Source organism: Tamandua tetradactyla, chromosome 1, assembly GCF_023851605.1.
Source record: "Tamandua tetradactyla isolate mTamTet1 chromosome 1, mTamTet1.pri, whole genome shotgun sequence".
Taxonomy (NCBI): domain Eukaryota; kingdom Metazoa; phylum Chordata; class Mammalia; order Pilosa; family Myrmecophagidae; genus Tamandua; species Tamandua tetradactyla.
Window position 1 is genome coordinate 186450579 of NC_135327.1, and position 22590 is coordinate 186473168.

The 22590-nt window shown below is 43.5% G+C and overlaps 2 protein-coding genes and 1 non-coding gene across 5 annotated transcripts; 1 reads left to right on the forward strand and 2 right to left on the reverse strand.

Moving 5' to 3' along the window:
• The first annotated feature begins 1361 nt into the window (after nucleotides 1-1361).
• LLCFC1 (LLLL and CFNLAS motif containing 1) lies at nucleotides 1362-2803 on the forward strand. Its single transcript, XM_077148319.1, has 3 exons — nucleotides 1362-1429; nucleotides 1538-1658; nucleotides 2243-2803. The coding sequence occupies exons 1-3, from the start codon at nucleotides 1394-1396 to the stop codon at nucleotides 2419-2421; spliced, it is 336 nt and encodes a 111-aa protein (XP_077004434.1). The 5' UTR covers nucleotides 1362-1393; the 3' UTR covers nucleotides 2422-2803.
• Nucleotides 2804-3021: 218 nt separating this feature from the next.
• Nucleotides 3022-22383, reverse strand: KEL (Kell metallo-endopeptidase (Kell blood group)). Of its 3 annotated transcripts, none has more exons than XM_077148295.1 (19): nucleotides 22257-22383; nucleotides 21816-21897; nucleotides 21324-21465; nucleotides 20833-21009; nucleotides 19675-19799; nucleotides 19293-19366; nucleotides 16135-16228; nucleotides 15854-16042; nucleotides 15465-15613; nucleotides 14244-14373; nucleotides 7697-7807; nucleotides 6362-6460; nucleotides 5972-6037; nucleotides 5394-5494; nucleotides 5095-5205; nucleotides 4871-4938; nucleotides 4471-4640; nucleotides 4020-4115; nucleotides 3023-3303 (listed from the first exon to the last, which is right to left on the reverse strand). In XM_077148295.1, the coding sequence occupies exons 2-19, from the start codon at nucleotides 21837-21839 to the stop codon at nucleotides 3142-3144; spliced, it is 2088 nt and encodes a 695-aa protein (XP_077004410.1). In that variant the 5' UTR covers nucleotides 21840-21897; nucleotides 22257-22383; the 3' UTR covers nucleotides 3023-3141. The 3 variants fall into 3 exon arrangements, with proteins under 3 accessions (XP_077004420.1, XP_077004410.1, XP_077004402.1); XM_077148287.1 differs by having other exon boundaries at nucleotides 16135-16212; nucleotides 19220-19366; XM_077148305.1 differs by lacking the exons at nucleotides 20833-21009; nucleotides 21324-21465; nucleotides 22257-22383 and having other exon boundaries at nucleotides 3022-3303; nucleotides 16135-16212; nucleotides 19220-19366; nucleotides 21816-21898.
• LOC143653390 (U6 spliceosomal RNA) lies at nucleotides 17269-17370 on the reverse strand. The gene has a single exon (XR_013161261.1). It is a non-coding gene; the product is annotated as a U6 spliceosomal RNA (small nuclear RNA).
• Nucleotides 22384-22590: the final 207 nt, after the last annotated feature.

The following is a 22590-nucleotide window of genomic DNA, read 5'->3' on the forward strand; positions in this document are numbered from 1 at the left end:
CCACCAAGAGGTATCTAGGAGATGGTATCTTCTGTAGGTAAAGAAGCCTCTGGGTGAGCATTTCTTCATATATGCTAGCATGTGTAAGATCTGTGTGAAGATATCTTCACATGTACTCCCTATTTGTACAATTCCTTCTATCAGAAGAGGCAGGCGTTTCTGCACATGCCCTTGTCCCTGCATTTACATAGTTCATTCATTTATGATATGCATGAATAAGTAAGGGTGGTAGGAATTTGTTAAGATAGTTCAGTTGTGAATGAACACCCACCCCCATCCTGTACTTGGGCCCCTCCTTCTCATGGCCTATATATTTGTTTCTGGTTTTCCGGGACAGAACTTCATCCAATCCTCCCCAGTATCCCCTTCCCCAACCATCTCTGCCCCAGGAAGCAGATGAAAATTAGCCACAGTGCATTATTGCCAACAGGGTGTGGCTAAATAAGATGGGCACTGAGTCTTAAAGGAAGATGTTCTTGAGATTTGTTATTTGAGATTGTTTCCTTGCTTCCACTCTGGCTCTTTCTCTTCCACTCTGGTTGTTTCTCTTCCATTTTGGCTTTTATGTGCAGACATGAAGTCCTTCTACCAAGGAAGGGGCTTGGAAAATGAGAATATAGCAACTTTTTTGTGTGTCTAAGATAAGGATACGATGTAAAGTAATATGAGATGCTCTTTCATTCTGGGAGTACAGTAGGACAAAGAGTAGGAACAGGAGCAGCAAAAGGGAAATGAAGATAGAATGAGAGAATGGTTTCTATTTGAGTGTAGGGCACCCCACTCTTTCCCTTTCTCTACATACTCACTCCTCTCCTTCTGGCTCTCTTTCTCTCCCATACATATATACATGCACACAGAACATGTACCTTTTTCCCACTTGCCACATAAACCCCTCCTTTCCCTCGGTTTTGACTGACCCCAGTTTTATATGAAGTGTTAGTCTCATTTCCAGAACTGGACAGTCCCCATTACTATATCTAGTCTGGGCCTCTTTCTGTGAAGCTGCTCCCTCAGAGAAAGGCTGCAGGGGATAGTGGGAAGAATGCTCTATTTAGAAGCAAGAGTCTTTAGTCTGCCCCCTATTATCTGTGTGACATTGAGTGGGAGAATCATTTGTTTTGTGAACTTCAGTTTCCTCGTTTATATAATAGGCATGATAACTCTATTCCTCTGGAGCCCTGGTTACTACAGGGATCTAATGACATAATGGATGTGAAAATACTTTGTAAACTCTTCAGTCGTTTTCTTACTTTCCACCATTGGTCTACTATGGCTATCCTGGAAGCTTCTGTCATCCCCTGCTAGCTACTGTCCACTCTCTTGCCTGGCTCTTTAGTGGGCTGGAATGAGAGTCAGGCTGTGATGTCATAGAGCTCATGAAGTCAGAGGTCCTATGGAAGGGAAGGGAAGGAAACGGTGCTGGGAAGTGGTAAGGGCAAGGATAGGGACGGGGAGGGGGGAGGTTTCTGGGCCTTGGGGAAGCAGGGAAGGCCAAAGGCAGTGGATGGGCAGGCCCATGACTTCCCTGAGCTCCCAGCTCTGCAGGGCTGTGCTCCTGACAGCCATCCTGCTGCTGCTGGAGGTGAAAGGGGTGAAGTCTCAGAAGGGAACCCCAGACAACAAGGAGAGTACCCAGAAAGATAAAACACCCTCCACAGGTAGGTAGAGATGAGGGGAGCAAAGTCTGGATTCTAGGGATCAGATCTGTTTGGAGTCAGGTCCAAAGTTACCTATGATGCTATGGAAAAATGTGAGATAGGTTTATGTTATGGGAGATAACCACAGTCCCTTGTTATTACAGTTGGTGCCATGTAAAAGAATAGACCAGGGGTCACTAGCTTGTGGTTTCAGGAACATACTATGAAATAGCTGAAATTGCATGCAACTTTCACTTTAGGAGCAAAGGTGCTTATGTTTGGAAAGAGGACTTAGAGTTTACATCATATTTTAAGGTGCTCCTCACCTCCTAAATGGTGTAATACATTGGAGGAGGTAGTTAGAGTTAGACATAAGGGTGTTCATATGCTGGAGTTGGGGCTGTGGCTGAACACAGATCAGAAGTCTCTAGAAGGAGCATAACCTTGGTCAAGGCCAAAGATATGGATAACTGGGATCAAAGTCTTAGGCCTTGATTTTTTATCAAAATCTCCAACTTCTTTCCCCTCTCTCATTCAGGCCAGGAGCAGGGTAGGGGCAATTCAAGATCATTGTTTTCTGTCCTTTGTCCTCTCCACTGTTTCAGACCAGGATCAAGAGCAGTTTGAAGAGCATTTTATGGCCTCATCGGTGGGGGAGATGTGGGAGTTGCTGGATATGGCACGGCAAGAGGAGGACAAGACATCAGAGACGGCAGCTGTCCGTGACCACCTTTTTGACCTAGCCTTCTGCTTTAATCTGGCAAGCATCATGGTTTTTTTATGAGGGACATTGAGGCTGAGGCCATTGCCTGGTTCCTGGATGAGGACTTCGATATCTACCTCCGCTTCATGATAGCTTACTGACCCTGTCTCCCCACTGGTCTCCAGGTCACCACTCCCGAGGGAGTCATACACTCAGCTCCCTGCCTCTTGCCAGTTGGCTCTTTATCTCAGGATGCAGCAACAGGGAGTTCCAAGAACTGGTCTAATTACCAGTTGCCACTGCCTAATCACCTCCCCAAGCTCTGAACTTCATCTCCTAGGGCCAGAGACATTAGACCCTTGTCCTTTACTCTTTCATGCTTCTCATGATTTTGTTCAGGACAGCAAATTAGGGGAAGGAAGCAGCAACTATAAAAGTAGTAGTAATAAAATCCTGAAAACAATTGCAGGCAGTTTTCTGAGACTCAACTAAAGCTCCTCTCTAAACTAGTCTTTTTATTTCTTTAACTAGTCTGTTTAATTGCTCAACTCTGTGTCCTACTAACTGCAGGCCCAATTATTGGCATTTTCCTTTTCTTATATCTATAGAAGCCTGCTTGACACTTTTCCCTCATATCTTTTTTTGGAGTCTAAGCAAAGTGTATAACATGAAAGACTCATTGAGAGACAGGCAGAAGTCAGGTGCCATGTTTTATTTCTGGGATGGAAGGGGAAAGAGAATATTGCCTTAATTTCAGGGAGATGTTGCTACATCTGTATTGAGGCCTCTTTGGCAGCCAGGTTACCAGAGTTGACAGCGGCTAGAGGGGTTCATGAGGGAACCAGGTGGACACCGAAAATATCTTGCAAAGGCTTGGGTATTGCTGAGGGGCCCATGGACTCGAAGGGTGGAAGGGCTGTGAGGGTCCTGCGAATCCATGGGACCTGGCTCCTTACACATCACCTAAGAAAGTAGAGAGATCAACACAGCATAAGGGGAATGAGGAGAATAGTAGGTTGTGATGAAGGTCAGTAAGACCAAGACAGAACTTGTGACTAGGGAGAGCAGAGAGAGAAAACAGGGACTAGAAAGCTAAAAGGGCCACAAGGAGGGAGGAAGAATATTTGCCATTTATAGTTCATTTAGTCAGGCAGCAGGGTCCTGGAATGGAGGGTAGGGGGTTATAATAATGATATTTAGAGTGACAGAGGGGTGAGTTCTATTAGAAAAAACTATGTAAAGGGTCTTTAAGAGAGTTGAGAAATTAGGGGCAGTGTCTTCAAGGGAGCACCAAGGCATTAAATGGGGTAATGTCCAAGCTGGGACACACATGGGGGTGAAGTCTCTGAACAGGTATATGACATATAAGCAGTCTGCTGAAGGCCCTTTGTTAAAAGATATATATTTCTGAGACATAAGAGAAGAAAATATTGAGCTTTTCCTGAAGAGGGATCTGGGAATAAGAGTTTTTTGAAGAGGAGACAGGATTTGGTATAGGAATTTGTAGTAATCTGAAAGGATGGTTCCAAAGGGGACATGTGAAAGAATGCAGTAGAGAGAAGAGACTGTGGTAGAAGTTTGTGGGTATTTGGTTGAGGGTGTTGCAGGAAGGAGGGATTCTTTGATAGGGTATGTATGTAGTATGGAGCAAGCTGTGGTGAGAGGAAGCAACTGCCTACCTGGGCGTAGCTTCGGAAAAAAAGCTGCTGGGGGCTCAAGCCCAGTTTGGGTAGGGTGGTCTCCCCATGATGCCACAATAGCCTCTTGCTATATGCCTGGATATGGGGGTGGAATGGAAAGTAGCTCTTAGGTTCCAGATCTATGGCCATTTGGAAGTCTGATACCCTTGATATCCATAACCACTTCATGGGTCCTTCTTCTCAAGTTCTGTATTACACATTGGCCTGAGCCAGAATAGATGATGTTAGTCAGAAGACCCTGGAAGTCCTGGAAAAGGATAATCCTTGGGGTAGCAGGGGGATCCCCAAGTTTCCATCTGTTTAGTAGGGATGTGAATGGCAGAAAGATATGCAGCTATCTTTACATGAAAGATGGTAGAAGGAAAACTTGGAGACACGGACTCTAATCTCCTGATTAAAAAAGGATCTCAGCCCTTGGAATATGAATTACCTGCAGTGCAATGGCCAGCCCCCCCATATCTGCAGCATTTTCCAGAAGTGTGCGAGACCCATTGAAGGAGGTTCCATTGGGCAATGGGAAGGCAGCATAATGATCTTCTAGGCACTGCAATGCCTCCTGAAGGGCATGTGTGTCACAAGATGGACAGCCCCCAGGGAGCACTGTTGTAAATGGAGGCAAGGGTATAAAATGGTAAGCAATGGTACACAAAGTAGGGGGGTTGAGGGAAGATAGGGGCAGGGAGTAGGAGGGGAAACAGACACAGACTGGACTGACACCCAAGAACATTTCAAAGGTTCTGGGACTCCTCCGCCTGGACCTTACAAACCCTGCCTTTCCCCTCCACTAGGCCTCCTTAGGGCCCACCTCCTTATGGCCCACTGATACCCACAGAGCTGGTAGAAGATGTGCAATAGCTCATGGGCCATGATGCTGCCAGCAGCGCCAAAGTTCACAGCTCTATGGAGATAAAGACTTGTCTTACCCCCAGAATCCTTCAATTGTCCAACCACAAGCCCCATCAATCATACCATCCATCCATCTCTCCATAGGAAAGTCTCACCACTCTTCCTCTTTTTAAAAACTACCTGCTCACCCTCACAGAATGGCCCATACCTGGGGTAGCCTGGGTGGAAGAATGGAGGTTGGAGGAGTCCAGCAGGGATGACCACCATGTGATCAGGTATTGAATAGTAAGCATTGACCCCCCAGGGGGACACCTGCCAGCTGTGGGAAGAGCACACATGGACACAGTGTGATCATTTATTGTCTACCACCCCTCACCCCAATCCTGGGCAGTCCCTCCCAACTACTGTCATTGTTTTTGTTGCCCAGAGCCCCAGCTGTCCTTCCTACTAATCTTGGTGGGGTATCTCTGGGATGGAGGTGTCTGTGTATCCCTTGTTCTCTCATACCGGTGGTGGGCAAAAGGCTGCAATAAGCTCTGGACAATTCTAGCTTTGAGGGATCGGACACAGCTTATGAAGGACTGCAAGAAGTTGGGTCCAAGTTGTATCTGGGGAGGAAGTAAGTGGTAACTTGGGTATACAGAGACCAATAGAAATGCACATTCAATAGAGATAAATGCATATACACACATACTGAAATACCCTAATGGGTACATTGAATGCAAACAGAGGCCCTGACAGACAGAAATCCATGTAAGTGACAAGCAATATAGTATCATCACCACTTATGGAAGAGAGAGGCTTCACTTGCATCAGCACAGAGACAAACACAACAGGTCAGCAGAATGCATGGGTACATGCGTTTGTACACACATGTATTGCAACCTGCGATGGCCCCATTCTTCTGCCAGAAAGACTCACAGTGCACATATCCCCCCATGCAGCCCAACAAGCACTAGGGTAGGAGGAGGTTACTTAGGATTGCCTGGGGAAAACAGAGAACCATCTCTGCTGAACCCAGGTGGGTCAGGAAAGTGAGGGGATTTCAAGGATTAAGGAAGAGCCTGGAAAGGGGAGGAACCCACATCACTGTATTCTTGTTTGGCCAGAGCCCATTCTGGGGCCCCCATCTTCATCTGCAGTTTGGTGACCTGGGGAGAGACATAAAAGGGAGCATGAATCTACTTATCCTGGGTCTTTCAAAGGGAATTTCTCCTGCTTTTTAGGCTTCTCTCCAGCCTCTTATGTTTTCACCAGGATGTGCACGCTTCATATCTGTTCTTATACTTGGTGTGTGTCCTTGTGTCTTTTGCACTGTGCTCTGGTCACCATGATCTCGTGACACTCAGAACCCACCACCCTCTCCTATAATTTTATCTGCCCAGGGTTCCTTCCTTCTTTCTCTAACTTCGTGCTTCATTACTCAATTCCACTCCCAAAACTTACTCCACACAGGCCCTTCCTTTTGGCCTTACCCTGTCCTGGGCCTCTTTCTGGGTCTCCTCACTCATCCAGGGAAGTCTTTCAAGGTGAGTTCGGAAGGCATCCTTGATTGCAGAGAACAATTCCATAGCCTGTGTCAGCAGGGTGGGGTTTAGGGGGTAGTGGAGATGGAGAAACAGGATCAGTCTCAGCCCTGGCTCCTGCCCAAGGTGCCTGACTCGAGCAAGAGGCCTCAGCCCAAGTGGCTGCCAGGGTAGAGGAGCTGTCAGAAAAGGGGGCAGAGCTCAGAAAAAGAGGGTAGAAAGGGCTATTTCTTAGGTGAGCAGAAACTTCCAAAGTACAAAAATCTCAAGATAGAAAGGAGAGACCAGGCATGCAAAAGGAAGGTGGCAGCTGGTCACCCCTGAGGGTTAACCAGGGGGGACAATTCCTTTCCATGGGGAGATTCAACCTTGGTGGTGGAGACATCATTCTTACTTTGCAGGCCAGAAAAAAAAAAACTCAGAAATGAGAAGGAGGAATAGGGATGTCATTCCTTTCTCTTCTCTCTTGGGCCGTTGTCCAGAACCCTCTTTTATAAGGCATGCTTTCATCACTCCATCTCCCTGGACTCTTCTTCAGCTTTCCAAAGTAACGTACTTCATAATTACTCTTTTCCCAGTTATCTACCATCTTGTGTATATCCTTCTATGCAGAGGAAAGCAAATATGCTATAGTAGTAAGAGCTCTGGAATCTGACTCACTTGTTCAATTTCTGACTCTTCTATTTGGTAGCTGTGTGAACTTGAGCAAGTTACTTAACCTCTCTGTGCCTCAGTTTTCTCATCCATAAAATTAGGATGATGATAGTAACACTAACCTCACAGGGTAGATAAGAACTAAAGTAGTACACACAAAGTTTACCAGGCACTAGGTAAGCACTCAAAAACTTTCAAGTAGTTATGTATTTGTACTTAAGATTATATCTTCCAATTTTCACCTTGTTTAGTATGTTGTTAAAAAAAATCACAGATAATGCTTTAGAGCTGGGAGGCAAGAGCTTTAGAGATCATGGAGCTCCATTTTCTTGTTTTGTGTTTGAAGAAACAGAAGAAACAGAGAACTGGGAAATTTGGTGACCTCTGCAAGTTAGTGTACACTGTGCACACTATACTGCAGTGTACTCTCAGCCACACCATGCACACCATGGGGTGCAGATTGCCTTCTGAGTCTCTCACATTTGCTCTTTGGTTCTGCCTGCAATGACTGTGCCTGCCCAGCTCTCTGACTGTGCAAACCCTGAAAAGAGTGAGGTTAATAGAATTTGGGGAGCGTGGATCAGGTGGGAAGGGGTGAAGGGCATGGGCTGGGGAAAAACTCTCACATACAGCACTCTGGGTGTTTGGGCTGAAGGCCTCATGAACAAACAAGGCTGCCAGGGTAGGTTCGAAGAAGGTTCCTGTCTCCTCCACGCACTTCATCCATCGAGGGTAGACGGGCTATGGAGACAAAGTTGGCCTGAGTGGCTCATGTCCCAGGCTCTTTTCTCATTTGTTTTCCCACCCACCCTTCTCCAGACCTTCATCTGCAGAAAGTCTCCTCTTTCCTGAAATTTCTGAGTTTGGCCTCACTTTATTTTATTACCCCTTTGGGGGACTCACAGGAGTCTATTGCTACTCAGTGAAAAGGGGCTTATGCCCTCCTCCAGGATTTGCTCTTTGTACCTGAATTGGGTAAATCACCGTGTTTATCAATGACAGCATCAAAAGTAAGGCCTTTGGCAGGCATCATTCTTCAGGACCAAAATCTCCTGGGAAGGATAAGACTAAAAGCCAAATCTTTTCCCTTAGCATGCTTCTTACCCACACCCATCCCCACCCACCGTGCATACCAGCAATGATTCCATCCTTTCGTACTTTTCCTCAAAATAGAAATTGGAGAAGGTAATTCCCCCCACTCTCCCACTTATCCATCACCCAAATGATTAATGTGGATCACATTGTAGGATTTTGCCTTATAAAGAAGAGAGTCATTAATAAATTTGGGATTTAGATGCCATATTGTTTGGTTAGAGAAGACAAAAGAAAAATTTAAGTATGTGAGTTCAGAGAGCTTTAAGCCAAATCTGTGAAGAGTAAAGAGATGGGATGATGGAACTTTTTGATTTCAGTACAGAGAGGCCATTAGATTAGAAATCATGAGGGCAGTAACAACTGGGGTATTTTTTAAACAGCAGGACCTAAATAATAATAATAATAATAGTTTTAAAACATGAGAGAGAGAACATAGGGAAGTTTTCAATGGTTGGAAAAGATGGTTTGGAAAACAGTTCACCAAGCAGTAAAGTCCTACCCAAAGATCACCCAGACAGGACCGAGAAACACATTCAAGGGACCTGTGGAAAGGTTTAAGATCACTGACCTAAGGAAGAGCTGAGCTGGAATTTATAAAAGCCAGCTGTGCTGGTTTGAAATTGTTATGTGCCTCAGAAAAGACTTTTTCTTCTAGTCCTGATTCAATATTGTAGGGTAGGACCTTTAGATTAGATTGTTTCCATGGAGATATAATCCACACAACTATGGGTGTGGTCTTTTCATGAGATGCAGTTGTAACTCCACCCATTTAAGATGTATCTTGATTAGTTTAATGAAGCCCTTTAAAAGCTAACATAAAGGTCTGGAGAAGAGTTGCTTCAGAGCCAACAAAGCTGACAGAGAGAGCCAACACGAGACCCAGATGTCTGGAGATGCCCCAGGACAGCTATTTGAAACCAGAAGCCAAAGACCCCAGCAGAGGCCAGCCACATGCCTTCCCAGCTCTCAAAAGTGTTCTGTACTCATCGACCTTTCTTGAGTCAAGTTATCTTTCTTTGGATGCCTTCGTTTAGACATTTTTACAGCCTTAGAACTGTGAATTTACAACTTAATAAATCCCCTTTATGAAAGCCAACCCATTTCTGGTATATTGCATTCCAGCAGCATTAGCAAACTAAAACAGCGATTAATATGCTAATTTGTGATAGAAGGGATGAAGTCATAAGACTTCACTCCTGTAACTATTACTTCCCAAGTTCTCCTCCCAGGGGGGCTGCTACTGCACTCTCTACCTGAGCTCGCTGAACCTAAAATTGGAGGGAAGGTTGTAGAGGTTCCCATTAAAGAAGAAATAGAAAGAGGAAAGTCCTGGCTGGGCTCACCTGTCAGGGGGTCTATCATTTTGGAGGTTATTCCAGACCTACCTACTTACATTAATGTGTCCTTTCCCCTTCACCAGGAGGTCTGTTAATATCTCCTCTTATGAGGAAAAGGCACTCTGACTCTCTCTATGGTGTATTAATTGGAACTCTGAAATATGAATGTTACCTAGAATAAGCAAACTCACAGATACAAAAAATACATTAGCGGTTACCAGGAGCCAAGGGGCAGGGGAAGGAATGGAGAGTTCTTGCTTAATGAGTGCAGAGTTCTTTTTGGGGTAAAGAAAAAAATTCAGTAATAGATGATGGTGCTGGTAGCCCAACATTGTGAATGTAATTCCACCGAATTGTACTTGAAAGAGGTTAAAATGAGAAATTTTGAGCTGTATATGTATTACTGCAGTAGAAAGTTAAAAAAAAACAAAAAACAAAATCCTAATTAGGTAAAAGAAAAAAAACACATACAAAGGTTTTTCAGTTTCCCACTTTCAGTTTCCTTCCCACTGGCATCTAGATGTTTGGTTGGGACCGCCTCTCATCAGACTGGTCATGGAGGATAGCTGCAAGCAGCATCAGCCAGGAGCCCACTTGAGATTGGTAATGTGGGTCTGTCTGCCCTTTTCACACCACATAATTCTTGAGCTGATTCCTGGTCTCTCTGTTCTCACCCTTTCTCCAGGAGCCCTTTGCCTACTCTGCCTGTCCTCGCAGCCTGAGCCCATGGCAGACCCTGACCTGGTTAGTGGAGAGTATGGACTCCACCTCACATGACCCAGCTCTCACACTTATGCAGACTCTGATCTGATTCTTTTGGTCACAGTAGAGCTGAGTCATTTGTCCATGATCAGGAAAATAACTTCCAGAATTTAGCAATAAATGAAGGCCTCCAAGGTGGATGTTGGTAGGTTACATATTCAGCTCCTGGAAGTTATTAATATCTGAGCTGTCTCTAGAGTTGTGGATTGACATCATATACCACTTAGATTGAAAAAAGAAAGAGAAAGAAATAGAAAATGATCCTCAATACATGAAATTCTTCAAAAACAAGATCACACAACTACCACTGCACTCAGTAGTGAGGATTATAAATTTAAACTCCTACAAATGAAGATAATACCTGTTCTATTTCCCCACAGATTTTTCAGGATGTGAAATGATGAATTGAAAGTTCTCTGTAAATTCTAAAGTACACCCTTCTGTGGGGATTACCTTAATTTAAACAAGGCATGTGGTAAAGCCAAAAATCAAATGAAGTACATTGAGAAATATATGTTGGGTGATAACATAAAGTGGACTCTCAGTTGGCTGATTCATAGCTAAAAATCAAGGATTAATGTCTCCATATTAATATGACCTTCCTGGACTGTTCTACTGAGCATTTTAACACATTCTCCATCTAGCACTCCTACTCCTCCTTTCTTGTTTTCTATTTCTCCATAACACTTACCACCACTTACATTTTATATATTTATTTAGTTTATTGTCTTTCTCCCCCATTAGAACATAGGAATCTGAGGGCAGGAATTTTTGACTGTTTTGTTCACCAAAGTATCCCAAGTGCCTAGAGAATTACCTGGCCTATTGTAAGAGCTCAATAAATATTTTTCATATGAACAGATGGATAAATCTATAGCTAGATTGTTAATAACCTAATCAGTGCCTTCCTTCTTTAGGACCTTAGCAATAATCTGGATTGAAGCAGATTAAGATAAAATTGCAAATGACCCAGAGTTGGAAAGGAAAGGTAATATAATGGAAGAGTGAATCAAAAGTTAAAATTTCCTAAGTAAATTTTGATATGGGATTGGATTTTTAAAAAATTCACATGTAACAGGCATAAATGCGAAGTTTTGCTCCCCAAAACTCAGCTTCACAAGTTTAAGAAGAGAAAACCTGGTTTAATTGTCATTTTCATTGACTAAATACTCATAATTAATCCACCTCTCTTACTAAGAGAGATATGCCAAAACTTAAAGCTTTCAAAATGACACATGCACCTTCAGCCCCTACTCTGGGAAATCGGCCAGATAACGAGACCGATTTTTTTTTTAATAAGTACACTAAAAATCAGAATTCATTCCGAAAAATATGGTCAGAAAACTGTAATTTATGACCATTGAACAAAATTAAAAATTGGGGTCACATTAAGGCAGAAATCTTGGCTATGTCTTTGACTCCATTCTTCCTTCCATGTAACACATCCATCAGGAATTCCTGTTGCTTACCTTCAAAATACCTTCTGTATCTGATCACTTCTTCCCACCTCTACTTCTCCCATACTGGATAGAGCTGCCATCACCTCTTTTACTTGGATGACTGATTAATTTGAAAGTTCTTCCTCATTCTACTCTTCTTCTCAATCCCTATTCCCAGAGCGCTCCCCATTTCATGCAGGGAAAGGTAGAACTCCTTAAACTTAACGGAGCGAAGGCACCGTCCTTCGCTCTCTGATTTTCTACCTACTATTACCCTATATACTCCTCTGTTGCACTGGTTTCTTTGCTAATTCTCAGATAGGGTGTGCTCCAGTAGCAAGGGGCACAGACTTCCATACACGCCTAGTCATCTTGGTCAGAGCCACCATGAAAAGCCTTCATATCATGCCAGGATTTTTAACCAGCCTGGTTCATGCCCTGTTCTGGTGAAATGATATCCATTCTTTGCCAAGAAGCCCTTTCCCCTCCCTTGACATCTCTTCAGTCCTACCGCCTGCACAGAGATCTTGTGGATCATTTAAACCCTCCCTGATCTTTCCCTCTTGAAAAATCCAGGGATATTTGTTGTCTAAATCACAGTTTGGGGGGAACATAGCTACATCCATTCATTATGTAGGTTATGGCAGCTCTCGTCCTAAAAAGACAGAGTTAAGTAGTTGCAACAGAGACCATAGAAATCACAAAGCCAAATACATTTATTATCTTGCCCTTTATAGAGTTTACTGACCCCTTGTTTATACCACCCACTTATTTCTCAATCCAATAGAGTATGGTTAAAAACATCGCCTCTTCGATTCCTGGTGCCTGCCCATGAAAAAAAAAGAAAGCATCGTCTCATGAGCCAGACAAATCTGTTTTGGAGTGCCACTTCCTTCAGTTCTAAGATGGGTCATCTTGGAAAAGTTACTTAACCTTTCAGTGTATCAATTTTGCACCTGAAAAATGGGGATTACAAACCCAGAGTGGCTCTTGGAGGATTAAATAAAATAATGCATGCTAAGTGCTTCTTGCACTGCCCAGCATGAGGTAACTATTCAATGTACATTAGATATTACTATTCTTATTATTTCATAGTATATTTTGCACTGTTGTTTGAGAAAGGTAAAGTGACTTCCCCAAGCTCACTCAGCTATCTCTCAGCAGAGCTGGATCTGGCTCTAAATCCAAAGCGCAATTATATACCCTAATGGGAAGAATGGTGATTTTAGTAACCTGTAAGCATTCTACGTTCTTTAGCAATATCTAGCACTTATACCCTTCAAGAAGAACACATCAGGCCATGATTTACAGCAAATCATTTGTTACCAGGAGTTTTGTAGCAACCAAGGGCACAGTGTTCAGAGTAGTTGTGGCTCTGTTCCACTTCATTTGAATCAAGACAAAGCCTGGGAAGAACCTTCTTGGGGACTTGCCCATGAGTGAAGGTCCTAAAGAGAAGTGTTTTTTAATATAATGAATAAGCACCCAGGCCCTACAGCAGAGTTCAAATACTGTTTCTATCAACCTACTAACTATATAAATTTGCAACTTTCCTAATCTTTGTGCCTTGATTTCCTCATTTGTAAACCAGGGACAAATTGTGTGCTTACCTCATGGAATTGTTATGAGGATTAAATCGGTTAATATATATAAATAGCTTAGGATAATGTCTAGCACGTTATAACCTCTCAATAAGCAATATCTATATCATAGTACTTTATCAAAATTTTGACTACAGTTTCCCTCTCTGAATTGCATGGATAGTTCATGTTGTCAAAGCAGAGAGTTTCTCCAAGGGAAGTAAAGTGGTTCACAAATCATTAATAAAAAGCCATTGATTTTCAAGACTGAGGCCATCACTAAAGTTGGGCTTTGGTATATCTAAAGCACTAGATCTCCCACTTGCATTTGGATGTATCTTGGCCTACAATTTCAATGTTCTAGATCACGCAGTCTTATATAACATGGTAGACTCTAACGAGTGACGTGAGTTTGATACACAGTCCCCTCCTCAATTGTTAGATACATCAGGATCTGTACAATAAGGCTCATATTTGTGCCCAAAAGATTCGACTGAGATCTTTTTGCAAAGCATATTTAAACATCACAGAGGCATCACCAAGCTTCCAGGAATCACCTAGACAGAGGCAAAGCTACTGCTTGCCATACCCGTCTCTCCTCCCAGTGAATGCTATGCTCAAGGTCCATGTCCACAGATCATAGAGCTCAGGCTAATGGATCAAATAATTTAAGAGACAAAGAGCAGTCCTTGATTATTTCATTATTTAAACTCTAATACTCAGCTAAGGTCAGAGAGGTAGGCAGGAGATGTATGCCTAGGAGCCTCTGGTACCTGGTTCCTCTGTTCTCAAGCGAACTTGTATTCATCCAGCCCATCTGCTTCTATGGAAAGCCTGGACACCAAGGGACATCTACCCTCACATCTCTCTTACTAAGAGAGATATGCCAAAACTTAAAGCTTTCAAAATGACACATGCACCTTCAGTCCCTACTCTGGGAACATGCATCCCCTTCTCTTCTCACCATGGGTGGTCGTTCTGTCAGCTCTCGCAGCTTCTGGCTCAGCTCCCAGCGTGCCTCCTGGAAATTACTGTCCAGTGCTGGAGAAAGTGTATTCACCAATCCCAAGATCATATGGCTCTGCAGTAAGTTCCTGTGGAAGGAGAAGAGACCTGCGCAACTATCCCAGAGCTCTAGGGATGCTTCTGGTAAAGAAAAGCATCCTCTTGTATAAGTCAAGTCACCTTGAGAATCCTGGGATCAGCCTATTCTCTTCTATGTGTATTTAGAATAACTTTTCACATGTAAACAAATCAGGTAGACCTTTCCTTGTTATGGGGGTGAGTTTGGGAAATAGTCCAAGAAAGAATAAGAGGAAGTTGCAGACTTCTTAAGTTGCAGGGAGAAAAGGACCTGGGCTAGATCAAGGCTAGACTCAGGTTCCAAAATCAAAAAATCTAAATCTTATGACTTATCTCCAAAGGACAACAAAGCTAAGTTCTATGACATCTCTCCCCTATTCACAACTATATTACCAGGTGTGACTGTACCCTTAAGTAAGCCTGTTTATACCCATGTGAATGGCCAGTTTACTTCCCTTAAAAAGAATTTCTAGATGTTGCTGCCACTGAAGAGGACCTTGAGCCCAAGCCCCTGGAAGGAAAGCACTGCCTTTAGGTGGTGGCCCTGAAGGATTCAGGGAAGGCAGAGAGCCCAAAACAGAACCTGCTTTCAAGTTTCCCACTCTCTTTGCCTTCCTGATCCCAACAAAAATGGTCTAAGAAAACCCTGCCCCACAATGACCACAAAAGTTCTCTCTCACCACACTGAGAAATGGCCTCTCCCTGACCTTTCTTCCCCCAGAGCATCCCCAGCCTCCTTCAGCCCACACCCCAAAGCTGCTGTAGACAGAAATGCTCTTAGCTCACACCAATAACTAGGCCTCCCAGAATCACCTACAGCTCAGAGATCTTTTAAAAGTTGGCATTCTACTCCCAGCAGACTCTGTGTCTTGTCTGACCCCTGTATCCCACATTTCACCTGTGTTCTCCCTTTCTCTTACCCCACAAGCCTCTCATATTCCTGCTTCTTCCATTACATCTCTCTTCTCCCACATCTCCTTGAGGACTTCCTATCTTCCTAGCAGGTCCTACCAGCCCATATTCTCCAAAGTCTATTTTGTCCTTCATTCCTCAGATTCTTTTTCCATTTCCCTTAAACTTCCCAATCCCACCTGGGGCAAACCTGTGCTTCAACACCATCTCTTCCACCAGTTGTGACATGTTCTTCAAATACTCCAGGTCATGGACCACAAGGGTCTCAGAGGGGCTCAAGGACATCAGCGGGAATGTTGCTTGCAAGCAGGACAACCAGTCAATGACAGGGGCCATTTCCTTGGAGGAGGGACACAAAGGCTGAGATGGGATAGGAAAGAAGCAGGGAGGAGGAGGAGGAAGGAGCTTCCCTTCAGAATTTGAGAGGGAGTGGAGAGGGGGGAATAAGGGGAAAGGATGGAACCAGAGAAAGTTAGGGCTAGAGAGGAGTTAAAAGCATGAGGAGAAAGAAGACAAAGAGGTAAAGTTTGTGAAAGAGACCCTTATATCCATCCTCCTCCAGTCCCCAGCTCAAGGCACCTGTAGTTGGGCAATAGTGACCATCTGGAAGAGCTCCCCTTGTGCTTGCCGCTGCTTCAGGGGCCTCAGAAACTGAAACAGCTGTGAGGTTATGAAGATGGACAAGAAGGCATGTTCTTGCATCTGAGTTGAGTTTCTTCCTAACAAGGTTCCCAGCCGATTCAGGTAAGCCAGGTGTTCCCTCATCATCTAAGGGAGGGGCAGCTTCAGTCACAGCAGCAGGGGTCCTTTCTCTCTCTTGAGTCCAGAATCCAGAGCCCTTGTCCACAGCATCAACTTACCTGGGCATAAATCTTTTGTTCCTGGTTCTGCTTTTCCTGCTTCTGCTTGAGGGGAATGTCAAACTCTGGCTGGTCAATCTGGACACAAGAGAAACTGGAGAGAAGCGAGGAACATGGGGAAGGAGAGGGCAAGTGTGGGGAGATGGGGAATGTACCATGGAAGGGCAGATGAGCTAGGGGGATAGAATTAAAGTGGGATCTAAGGAGGAGTAAGAAGAGGAAAAAGAAGGAAGGATGGGGGTCCAGGGGCATGGGGAAGAGAGTCCAGACATGGAAATGTAAATAGAGAGTGGACATTTAAACTAACTTGGATATGGTCACCAAGAGAGAACCAAAACAGTGTCCTAAAGGGATCCAAACCTTTTATCAAATTTTTCCATCAAAAAATCCACAATGCATTTTTAATCCATTTTGAAAAAATTATGGATTTTACCCAATATATCCAATATCAATTTTGTTCCATGCTGGAAAATCATGAATTTTTCCAAAGAAAATTCTGCAAAGAACTAACTGCTGATTTTTTGTTCATCTTGGATTTGTGCAATGTTTTTTATTTTAAAAAATTTTTCATTAAAATATTTCCATTTCTGAGTTTTTAGTATTCTCTTAAATTTTGTACCCAATATGGATACCTTACCTCATTTACCTTAGCCTAGTTCTGTCCCTGCCATGTCCTCGATTCTATTCTGACGATCTTTGCTCCCACACTTTCCTTTTCCTTCTCCAATTTCAATATCCATTCCCATTTTGAGCTATGCACTTTTCCTCTATCTTGAAAAATTTTTCCCTTGACCTTTTTGTCTCCACATGTCCACACTTCAAAAAATACAAAAAGCGGATAGGCCACAGTGACTCAGCAGGCAGAGTTCCTGCCTGCCATGCTGGAGAGCCAGATTCAATTCCCAGTGCCTGCCCATACCAAAAAAAAAAAAAAAAAAAAGGCATTATATCCAATGCTTCAACTTCCTTAACTGCCTCCTAAGCACCATATAGATTTGTGTCCATTTCCATAACCATTTTGAGACTATCTCTAAATGGTTTCCAGTGGTGTTTTCTCATTCCTTATTCTTTATGAACTTGGAAGCTTCTGGAATCAATGATTGCTCCTCCATTCTGAAGCTCAAGATATTTTCTTTAAATATGGATCACTTCACAAATTTGCATGTCATCCTTGTGCAGGGGCCATGCTAAAATTTTCTATATCATTCCAATTTTAGTATGTTCTGCCAAAGCAAGCACCTCCCTAATTTTTTTTGTGGGACACCCATACTAGTCTTTCTCCCACCTGTCTAACTGTTGATACTCCTCTCTATCTCCCCTTCCCCCACCTCCAAACACCACTTTACACATTGGAATACTCCCTAAGAAATAAATGCTTTCTACCTGGGCTTCCCCTCAGAGTCCATCCAGTATCAAGTTGTTGTTAACCACAATTCTCCCACTCAAACCAAATCAAACTGTTGGGTCATTTTGTTACTTCTCCATCTCCTTTATTTATTTTCAATTAGTCACCGAGTCCTATTAGAATCACCGTTTACCATCACCACTAGAATGAAGCCGCTTAAATCTTCATGCTTGTTTCTTGCTTTCTAACATTTCCACAATCACCTTAGTTCAAGATCTCAAAAATGCTCATCTAGATTCTTCAATACCTCCAGGTTGATCACCAAAGCAATAACTGAGTCTGCTGAAACTTTGCACACAGGCACCAAAATAATTGAAAGCCCTCGATGACATTTTTTTTTTTTGTATTATGTCAAATCTTATCACCTCTGCCTGGCTTCTTAGGTCAGTAATAATCAGGCCCAACCTCATGTCTTCAGCCTTACTTTTGCCTCTTACTGCATCCTGCCCCTACTCCCAAATCATTTAAACAGACCCGTAAACTCACTGACCCCATGATGGAATCACACACATCTGGACTCTCTCCTTTACTCAGGAGTTTCCCACAGCCTCTTTAATGCCCTCTAAGTTCACCTTCACCTATGTGAATTAACCATGCTTCAAGGATCAGCTAACATTCTCTTCTCTCTCATTTCAGCTCTTAACTAATCACCAAAGTCTACAGCCAATTAAATTCCTGACCACGGAATCATACATCTCATATTGGTTATCAGTTCTTCTTGTATAGTTAGCTTCTTTAAAAGTTATGAAAATTTTTAGAGTAGGGGATAAATACATAGTATCAAATTGTCTACCACAATACTAATGGCTTTATAAATATTTTATGTATTTACTCACTCACCAAATACCTGCTGTGGGCCTCTAGATGCCTGGCATTGTGCTATGTCCTGAGCATTATTGTGAAAATGTGATCCTGTTCTTAAGAGGCTCACAAACTTCAACACAGAGTGTTAAGTGCTGAGAAGGTGGATAAGTAAGAAGGCATAGAGGTTCACCTAAAGAAAAGTTTCCAGTGAGGCTTTCTGGAAGAGATAATAAAGCCAAAATTTGAAAAATGTGTAAAAATTTTCCAGGCAAAGTGCAAGGGATTGAGGAGTAGTGTCACCGGCAAAGGGAGCCTGCTGTGCAAAGGAATGAGGAATATTCTTGGAGCTACTAGTGCATCAGCACAGCTTATAATATAAGGGGTTGGGGTTGTGGCAGGACATCAGGCTGGAAAAATGTATAAGAACCAGGCTACAAAAGTACTTGGCAGGCTTTGCTAAGGAGTATGGACTAAATCCTAATAATCTAATGGGACATTGAAGGTATTTAAACAGTGACAATAGCAAAATTAGCCCTTGGCTTAGAAAGGTTGTTCTAGAAAAAATGAAAAGGGTAATTATGAGGACAATATTTGAGATAGAGATACCAAAAAGACTCTGGGGGTAATCCAGATAATCAGTAAAGAAGACTTGAAGTATATCTCACCCCTCAGGACTGGGCCTGCTTTTTCTTTCGCCACTCCACCCACACCTAGTGTCTCTGATTCTCATCTTAATAATTTACCCTGAAAATAGAGCTCCTCTCTACATTGCATATTTTTCCTATTTCCTCAACCTGCAATTTTATTCTAATAGACAATAGGATAGAGTTAGAGGCAGGCTTAGGTTACATTGTGTTTTGCCAGTGTACCCCTCACCTGGATGACTGGTGCATGTGGAGGGGTGGGATGAGGGTGCAGATAGGCTCTGAAGAATGGGAAGTAGCCATACTGACTCATCAGAAGTCTCAGGGTTCGGTTAAAGTCTGGGGATGTCCAGTTAGCAGAGATTTGCCAACCTCCAAGCTGGGAAAAAGAGAGACAAGGCTCAGATAAGGATTTCTTTGACCTAACTCCCATCATAGAGTTCTCCTTTTCCTTAGACGGCTATTACTTCCTGACTTCTGCTTTGAGTCCCTTGATCCCTCCAGAGTTCTGGTCCTTTATCCTCACCCAAGGTCATGATCTTTCTGCAGGACACTACCATTTCTATCTGTCTCATACAGCTTGAGGATCCTAAGATGGGACCCACCCTCTCAATAAAAGTGGCAGCACTGAGCATGCATTGGACTTATATGTAATGTTTCTAGAGAAGATAATGCCCCGGGTCTCACCTCCTCAATAATGTGTTTCAGGGGCCCAGCCCCTGCAGCTTCAATGGCACGTGTATCCATGCAGGAGCTATAGAATTTGAAGGCCTTCTCCTCCCCAGAGCCTATGCGCCAGGAATGTGGAGCCTCTGTAAAGAAAACATGGGGATAACTGAAGGAGTGGGGACCAATATAAAGGCAAACAAGGAGGACATGAAAGCAGGAATTTATAGAAAATGAAGGGGAGACATAGGGAAATGGAAGGAGGGGGAAAAAGAGCAGTGAGGAAAACTGGGAAGGTAGAAGGACTGCCTAATTTGGGAATAGATCAGTTTAATGAAAGAATAAAGAGAAGAAAAGAATTGTGGGAAAGAAGAAAGTGAAGAAAAGACACAGAAGAAATCAGAATGAGTGAGATATAGATAACGAGAAAGGGTAGAAATGGAAGCCAGGAGGGAGGCGAGTAGAGAAATTGGAAAAATTTAGGAAACTTAAATTTAAGAAATTAGAAAAATCAAGGGGTTGGAAAGAGTAAAACTCACAAGAAAAGGTTTAGAGAAAAGAAGAAATGGGAGAACTCCCCAAGTCTCCACACATCTCACCCACTGATCCTAGGAAATAAACAAACACATTACAGTAACCCAAACATATATCCATTTGGACTATCCACCCTCTAATTTAATATTTAACACTTTCCCCTCAGTCTCCATCTTGCCTCTTCATTCTACAGTAGGCAATAGAATCTATACTAAGCATATATTTTTTTCTTTTTCATTCCTGTGAAAAGAGGGATAGAGAAAAGAATTAAAGTACAAGAGGTGTTGCAGAGATGGAGCTAGTGGGGAAACTTGGAGGAGATAAAGACAAGGATAGAGCTGATAAAACAGTCTCAGGAAGTAAGAGGGAGAACTTGGAGAGAATGGGGTAATCATGGTGAATTGAAAAAGGAAAGAGGCAAAGATTACATAAAAGATGAAGATAGAGACCAGAAGAATTGGAAAAGAGGAGGTACTTGAGGTGAATGGGAACTGGGATAGAGAAGCAAACCTAGGAAGTTCCCTGAGGAGCCCACTGTGGATGTGGGATCAGCTGTTCCACAACTACAAAGGGTTTGGGGCAGTCATGATAGTTCTAGATTCAGAGTCGCCTACATGCATGGAGAATATCTTGTGCTTTCCTTACCCAGTATTCTCCTAAGTCGGCTCTTGTTCTCCTCTGCCAGAGTCTGAAAAGAATTAGTGATCCCTTTGGCATTTCCACAGGCAAAGGTGAAGAAGTCAGTGCAGGGGGCCATGCTGGTGTTCCCAGAGGCCAGGTAACGAGCGAGAAGATCCAAACACACTGGAGTCTCACATTGGCCTGTGAAGAGCAAACTCACAGCTGGGAAGAGGAAAAGAGGAAAGGATTCCCCCAAGGGATTAAGCAAAGGAATGCCTGGTGAGGAAAGCAGAAGAAAGAACAAGGTAAGGGGGAAAGGCTCTGACTGGTGGCCAGGAATGGGATTCAGAGAGGAAGAAGTTGGGAACTGAGAGAACTTAGCGACAGCTGTGAGAAACAGATGGTCAGAATGAGTGGCTAAATCAATGGGTTTAGAGCTTCAAAAGTATGGATGGGGGTGTATGACTGAGGGAGGGGTGACTAGGTTGGGGGGTTGGTTCTGAGATCTTGCTTACGAGGGCCACAACTTCGGAAGATGTAGACCAAAAGCACAGAAGAACCAAGGAGCAGGCAGAAAAGCAGAATGGACATTAGCACTCTCCCTGCCATTGCCTGTTGTCTGTCTGGTTCATTGGGCAGCTCCCCTTCTGGAGATCTCTAAGAGGAGCCAGGAGGTGAAAAATACCAGGAAAGAAGTAGTTGGGGAGATGGGTGGGGAGAAGAGAAAGGAAGGGAAGAAAAGGGGAGGGGGAGAGAGAATGAATATGTTAGAGTGAGGGCCTCTTTGTACAGAAATAACTTTCCTTATTTACCTAAACCCAGTCCTGTTTGGATGCTTGAGAGATGAGAAAAAAAGCGATGTCACTTGTCTTGGATAAGGATCAAAGTAGCAGTTAGAGGATGAGTGTTCAGGAACTTTAGATGGGTTCCCTTAACTCAAAGTTATAGCTGGAGGGACATCCTAAGTCTATACTACACTCTAAATGCTTGTTAAGGAGGTCACTTACCTCATGACTCCAGAATGTTCCCATGCCACTTCCTCAGCCCAGTCCCCTTGGTTCTTCCTTACTTTGTCTCCACCTTCCTAGACTGAGTAGAGGAGAAGGAATGAGAGAGAAGCTAGTTCAGGAAGGGGGGTGTATTAAAGAGTTTTATCAGGCATTTTGGCACCTCCTCCTCTCCCACTCCACATACACACAGGTTCCTAAAATGGGTTTCAGAATGTACCTCTCTAGTATAAGTAACCGTTGTTTCTCTCCCTTTCCTATCATTTAGCTCTCACTTCCCCTTTTCTATCATGGTCCTTTCTACCCTCAAAGCCTCACATTCTCTCTTCTCTAGTAAGGGGCAGGGCTTCTCCACCCACAGTCACCCACAGCCACTCCACCATCCATGACAGGCATCTGACTCTAAAAGGGAATGATTTTCTCCGGGGGGTCTGGGTGTACTTCTCTCAGATGTACGTCTCTTAGATCTCCCAGAATCCTTCCTGGTGCTGAGTTGGAGAACTGGAATTCAGCAAATGTCCTCCCTCTCCCTCCTATCCCTACCCGCAACTCTTCCGTCCTCAAGAAGGGGCACTTCTGCCACTCTCCCCTCCTTCCTCTATACACACATAGCATTGGCCTCTGGGTGGAGACTGTTTATCAGTCAGGAGACACCCAGGCTTCTCTTCCTTTATCTCAGCTTCTCAGGGGAGGAGAAGGGAGGGAGTCTCCACTTCCCAAACAGTCTTACTCTTGAGCTACTCCTCTTGTTCTGCTCTGTGGCTTTGCTCATGCA

Excerpts from the sequence above, each read along its gene's own strand:
- LLCFC1 (XM_077148319.1), top strand. The coding sequence starts at position 1,394 with ATGGAAGGGAAGGGAAGGAAACGGTGCTGGGAAGTG. Across the intron at positions 1,430-1,537 it reads GGAAACGGTGCTGGGAAGTG|CTCTGCAGGGCTGTGCTCCT; the intron begins GTAAGGGCAAGG and ends CTGAGCTCCCAG. Across the intron at positions 1,659-2,242 it reads AGATAAAACACCCTCCACAG|ACCAGGATCAAGAGCAGTTT; the intron begins GTAGGTAGAGAT and ends CCACTGTTTCAG.
- KEL (XM_077148287.1), bottom strand. The coding sequence starts at position 21,839 with ATGGGAACATTCTGGAGTCATGAG. Across the intron at positions 21,466-21,815 it reads GAACATTCTGGAGTCATGAG|AGATCTCCAGAAGGGGAGCT; the intron begins GTAAGTGACCTC and ends GGCTCCTCTTAG. Across the intron at positions 14,374-15,464 it reads GAGATGGTGTTGAAGCACAG|GAACTTACTGCAGAGCCATA; the intron begins GTTTGCCCCAGG and ends CTCCTTCCACAG.